Consider the following 6,290-nt stretch of genomic DNA (forward strand, 5'->3'; position numbering starts at 1 on the left):
GGGGGGGGGCAAGTCTATATGGGAAATCATGGGAAATCCCTGACGATGGAGGCGATACGTTCCTCCGAAACGTCGGTTAACGCCACATCTACACGGTGCCACATTCCAGAAGACTGCTTTCTTCATAGTCACCGCCGTGAAAATCTCAAATCTTACAACCTTCCTTTTTTTTCTTTTTGCCTAGCTGAACTATAATACGACCTTTCTTTCGAACTTCGCAAAACTTGCTAACATTAAAGTTACACGCTTGCTTTTTTTTATTGCTAGCGGGGTGGGACTAAGTCCCTTGTACTGCGGCCACTTCTGGCCTATTGTACCAGCCCCAGATGATAGGTGATAGGTGAGGGTGATTGCGGAGCAATTGGTGGAATGAAGATTGGCAAGGGAAGCCGAAGTACTCGGAGAAAACCTGCCCCAGCGCCACTTTGTCCACCACACATCCCCACTTGACCACACCCAGGATCGAACCCGGGCCGCCGCAGTGGGAAGTCAGAGACTAATCGCTTGAGCTATGGGGCGGCCAACACGCTAGCTTGGTTCCCACAATGTTCTACATACAGCCGAAACACTTCACCAGGTAAAGGTCTATTATGCTGGTCGTGGAAGTGACTGTACAATGGAAGAAAGTATTCGGTCGTTGTTAATAGTTCACAATGTAACCACTGCTCTCCACGGTTGCACGCCGGTCATCAAATTATTTCCGAAATCATTTTCTTATTTATTTAAGGTTTATTTAGCAATAGTTATCAGTATCCAAGGAGCCAGGATAGCGCAGTCGGTATAGCGACTGGCTATGGGCTGGACGACCGAGGGGTCGAAGTTCGAATCCCTGTAGGGTCAAGAATTTTCAGACCGGCTCTGGGGTTCACCCAGCCTCCTATCCAATGGGTACAGGGGGCTCTTTCCCCCCGGGATAAAGAGGCCTTGGCGTGAAGCTGACCACTCACCTCCAGCCAGTGCCGAGGTAAATAAAATGTAGATTATACATCCACTCCACCATACGCTTTCATGGCGTAGTGCTTAATTAATTAAGCACAAGGGAAACTATTTTTATCAGTAGCTAAAGCAATAGAGCGTTCACTGACGGAATGACTATAAGTAATCAATTGGAAAAGTTGAGTAGCAAAGCGGTCAAGACCTCGCTTGTGGCACTATTGCAGCAACTCCCATGAATCGGCAGAGGAAAACGTGTAGAACCTATCAGAATAATCGGATACCTTGAGATTTTAACCCACTTTAACAACCCGAAAATGACTTTCACTACCGTGGCCTGTTAATATTTATTGAACCGTAGTGACACTCATGAATATTCTTCCAAGTTACTTCCTGCAAACGCGTTTTGATATCTTATCATAGGCGTCAGTGGAATTTGTACAATCGTTAAGTTGACGTGTGGATACGAGTTGCATAAACAAGTCCTCAAAGTGGCCCAAGACCAAAGAACTGTTACATATTGCATCAATGAACCTTGAACGTTATCCAAATGATTGCACAGAGATGAATTTTTTACAAAATGTTGGAACTTGTAAGGTCATTAAGAGACTGAAACAAGTTTCACAGAAAATTAATAAGAGATTTGTTGATGTGTGTCGAGGAAATTAAGAGGAGATTGAACTCGGGTAAACCTTGCTACCATTCAGTCCAGAACCTTTTGTCCTCTCGTCTCCTGTCCAAGAACGTAAGGATCAGAATATACAAAACTACAAATTTTGCCTGTGGTTCTGTATGAATATGAAACTTGGTTTCTGACATTAAGGGAGGAACATAGACTGAAGGTGTTTGAGAACAGGGTTTTGAGGACAATATTTAGACCAAAGAGAAATGAAGTGACAGGAGGTCGGAGAAAACTGCACAATGAGGAGCTTCATAACTTGTATTCTTCTCCAAGTATAATTAGAATCGTCAAGTCAAGAAGGATGGGATGGGCAGGGCTTGTAGCGCGAATTGGGAGAAGAGGAATGCGTATAGGATATTTGTGGGAAAGCCAGATGGAAAGAGACCACTGGGAAGACCAAGGCATATGTGGGTGGACAATATTAAAATGGATCCTAGAAAGATAGGATGCGATGGTATGGACTGGATTCATCTGGTTCAGGATAGGGACCGGTAGAGGGATCTTGTGAACACGGTATTGAACCCTCGGGTTCCATAAAATGAGCTACTTGAATGGAAAAGTAGCGGCTTCGGTCTAGAAACTGAAATTAACGATCCATAAAACTACCAATATTACAAAATATTATTCAGCTCCGTCCAGTATGACTGATAAAATGTTTTCTTTTCTTTTCTTTCCTTTTTAATCTTTTACCCTTAACATGTTTCGGTCTGAGAGACCATCTTCAGAAGGACATATCAATACAGGCAGAAACTACAATTACAATGTACATATTGTTATTGACCAATCACATTGTAACAGTAGTTTCCGATTTTATTGATATATCCTTCTGAAGTTGGTCTCTCTGACCGAAACGTGTTAGGGGTAAAAGATTAAAAAGGAAAGAAAGAAAAGAAAAACATTTTATCACCCACACTGGATGGAGTTGATTAACTTTCCATAATATTGCTAGTGTGACGGACCGGGATGAACCAAAATCAAATTTGTATTTTTTGTTATTATATCAAATAAGAATAAAAAAGAGAATTGTCATAACCTCAGTTTGTTGTTACTGATGAAGTCCCCCACAACATTCAACTCGGCCCTGCATACCGCTGCATACTAGATTACTTACCTGGTAACCATGCTGTCTTCCTTGGTACAACGACGTCGGTTGACGATCTGCTTCTTAAGGGGCTTAAGCTACTCACTATTTATACTTCGGTGCACTGAACTCTGGCGGCATTAGATGAACTAGCAAGTCTGAATCAACGAACAGGGTCATGTGAAACAGACTGATTTTGGAAACTCGTTCTGAACCAAAGTTTGGAAAAGTACGCAGCATAAAAACATTTAATTATTTTCGCTGTTAAAACATAAAGTTGCCCCTGTTTTTAATTAAGCACTACACTATGAAGGCGTACGGGGGAGTGGATGTATAGATCCAAGTTTTCTTGACGTTCTTGACCTCGGCACTAGTTGGAGGGGAGTAGCCTGTTTTAGGGCCACCCGTTTTTCGCCCGGAGGAAGAGTCACCGGTACCCATTGTATAGTAGGCTGAGTGGGCCCCAGACCCGGTCTGAAAGACGTGGAAGAGGGAAAATTCTTCAATCTATCTGGACTCGAAATCCCATCCCTCTGTCATCCACACTGTAGCAAGTCGCTATACCTACTGAGCTATCCCTGCTCTATTTTCGCTGTCACATGTACTTAGTACGTTGTTTTTATCAGGTAGACTGTTCACAAAAAAAAAGACAAATTCTAATGCACAGTTCTTTTGTACCATAACCTAACATGTACCAACTAATTTGAAGAAATAACAATACAGGAAACCCTCAATAAAATGTACCCGGATATAACGGAAAAAATTTGGCTGTCTGCAGGTGTGAATTTCTAGAGTTCTTGATGCACTAAAAGGACTTTGTACTTAGAAAACTATTTGAAGTAAATACAAAAGAATTCCAATATTACAACCTTTATAAAAACAAATTGTATGCTTCTGTATTTATTTCGTGTATTGGCTTCGTAATCCTATCGTGTACTTCCGTGTATACCCTTTCATTCAGTTATAGCGGACATCGGAGATAACGGAAATCTTGTTCCTTTAATTAATCTGATATTACGAGGGATTATCAATATATTTATCTGCCTATGTCTCTGTAGGTATTTAGTTGGACCTTGGCCGCTTTTTCCGTTTACTAATCCTGTACACAGTCGGTAGGACTCCTTGGAGGGTGGTCAGCCCGTGACAAGGCCGTTACCTACACAGGGAACATCACAAACATAGAATAAACGCACAGAGACATCCATGCTTTGAGTTGAATTCGAATCCACGATCCCAGTGTTCGTAGCGGGCGAAAAGAGTTCATGCTTTGGACCGCGCGGCTACTGTGATCGGCATTTACTCATGGAGCTGAGCCCTTCTTGACGAGCCGCCAATTGTGCAGGTACTCAAGAATTTCCCAGCATTTTATGGAACCCGAAGGTTCTTTATCGTGCTCACAAGAGCCCTCCACTGGTCCCTATCCTGAGCCAGATCAATCCAATTCATACCATCCCATCCTATCTGTCTAAGATCCATTTTAATGTTGTCCACCCACCTACGCCTTGGTCTTCCCAGTGGTCTCCTACCTTCTGGCTTTCCAGCCGATATCCTGTATGCATTCCTCGTCTCCCCATTCGTGCTACATTCCCTGCCCACCTCATCCTCCTTGACTTGATCATTCTAATTATACTTGGAGACGAGTACACGTCATGAAGCTCCTCATTATGCAGTTTTCTCCAACCTCCTGTCACTTCATCTCTCTTCGGTCCAAATATTCTCCTCTCTTTCATTGGTGGTAAAGTGACCGAGACGTGAAGCTGACCACTCACATCTAACTAGTGCCGAGGCCAAGAAAACGTGGGTCTATATATGCACTCCTCCATGCGCCTTCATGGCGTAGTGCTTAATTAGTTAAGCACAGAGATAACCTTAACATCATCTACTCAATATTTTGTTATCAAATCCTGTTCCTCGTCCCTAGTGAAGATCAGAAGCATCTAAAATCAAAAGTTCTGAGAAGAAATTCTGGACACAAGAGAGAGATAAATGAATAAGATAATGGAGATACATATACAGTGTGTCCGTTCTCGGATTCCAGTCTAGAAAACCGAGATTAACGGCAGTGGGGATCCGTCGCGCTGACCACGCAACACGCAAAAGTTGGCACTAACTTCGCCGACAAGCGGCGGTCCCTCAGTCGGTATAGTTCTCTTGCGGACTAAACGCCACAGAGTTGTTTGTTGTTTTTCTTCGTCAGTTCTATGATTATGTCTTCGAAATGAAATCTAAAAACAAAAGTAACGAATCATAAATTTTACGTTCTGGATGTACACAGTGGCATGGGAATGATGATCTAGGCAATGTGAACCTCGAATTACATGAATAAGAATGGTCAGCCCTTCAAGGAGAGGGCTCCAGTGAACACAGTTCCGGTAGGACGTGGAGAAAAAGAGGCAAAAGCCTGCTCTACAAGTACCGGTACTCCGGACATCCAGCCCCACAGACACCTGCTGGCAGAACTAATACAGCTCGCCAGAACCAGAGCAGTCGGAACAATGCACTTCGTGAGATAAGATTATGAAATGTATGTCGTGCTTATGAAATATAAATGCAAGTGTACACAATTATGGTTGAAGGTCGCTGTGGGAAATTGATCAACAAGGAGAATAGTGGGTTAATATTAGAGTGAATAGCTGAAGAGACATTGATTTATAAAGTACTTAATTGTTCATAAATGCCTAGTCAAACTGTTGTTAACCCTTCACATTCGAAAAAAGACAAAGACTGACGTATTTAAGACAACAATCCATAACCATTTATATGAGTGGATATTTGTCAGTAAGTATATTCCAAGGCCAAACATTCACAACATTACAAGACGTATTGAATCCCAAGTTGCAAAATTTATAGTTTCAGTGCAAGCGGAAATTGAAGTTTTCGTCACAGCATCTATAAATTCCATGTTACGAATTGCGACGAAGCAGGTCACAGTAGCCGAGCGGTCTGAGGCATGTACTGTCTTCGCTCGCTCGGAACCCGGGATCGTGGGCTCGAATCCCACATAAGGCATCGATGTTTGGTATGCGTTTATTCTGTGTTTGTGTTGTCCTGTGTTTAGGTAGAGGCCTTGCGACGAGCTAATCACTCGCCCAAGGAGTCCTACCGTCTGCAAAATTGTAATAAATCAGAAAATCAAATAGCAGGGCCCAAGGGGGCTGTAGAGACAGTGAAAAAAATTCAAGAAATTTTATGAAATTTAATCTGTCGTTAATTGAGCGAACGTCATTTAGCGTTACCCTGGGCAGCATTTAGGTTTGCATGGTCTTGCTGCTTCTGATAGGGCAGAACCCATGGGACGCCTAGCTTGTATAAGAAGAATATTTCTTCCTAATTAATACTTCAAAATTAGTAACCCTGAGTGATTAAGCACAATAGATCATTGAAGGTCGCAGTGCGAGGGCCGGTTTCTATGGCTCACCCTTCATACTCATGCTGAACCCTGAGTGATATAACGTCTGAAGACAGTGATTTACTTTCGGGTACCAAAGAAGGCAGGTTATTTGCTTCTGTAAAGAACGCTTTTGAGTTATATTATTTGGGCTCCAGTTTTTGTTATCGATACTCTAGCAAGTGGAACTTTTGCAAAAAACGCCG

General features: G+C 42.6%; 1 protein-coding gene across 1 annotated transcript in view; it reads right to left on the minus strand.

Annotated features, from left to right (window-relative positions):
- LOC111869916 (medium-chain acyl-CoA ligase ACSF2, mitochondrial) overlaps positions 1–2,798 on the minus strand; it is a gene marked incomplete at its 3' end in the record, with an annotated part of 28,455 nt that extends 25,657 nt beyond the window's left edge. Inside the window, exon 1 of the mRNA XM_023861796.1 lies at positions 2,727–2,798. Coding sequence (XP_023717564.1) covers positions 2,727–2,737 — 11 coding nt within the window. The remainder of the gene's footprint in view (positions 1–2,726) is intronic.
- Positions 2,799–6,290: the final 3,492 nt, after the last annotated feature.

The sequence above is a fragment of the Cryptotermes secundus genome, unplaced genomic scaffold, assembly GCF_002891405.2.
Source record: "Cryptotermes secundus unplaced genomic scaffold, Csec_1.0 scaffold842, whole genome shotgun sequence".
NCBI classification, from domain to species: Eukaryota; Metazoa; Arthropoda; class Insecta; order Blattodea; family Kalotermitidae; genus Cryptotermes; species Cryptotermes secundus.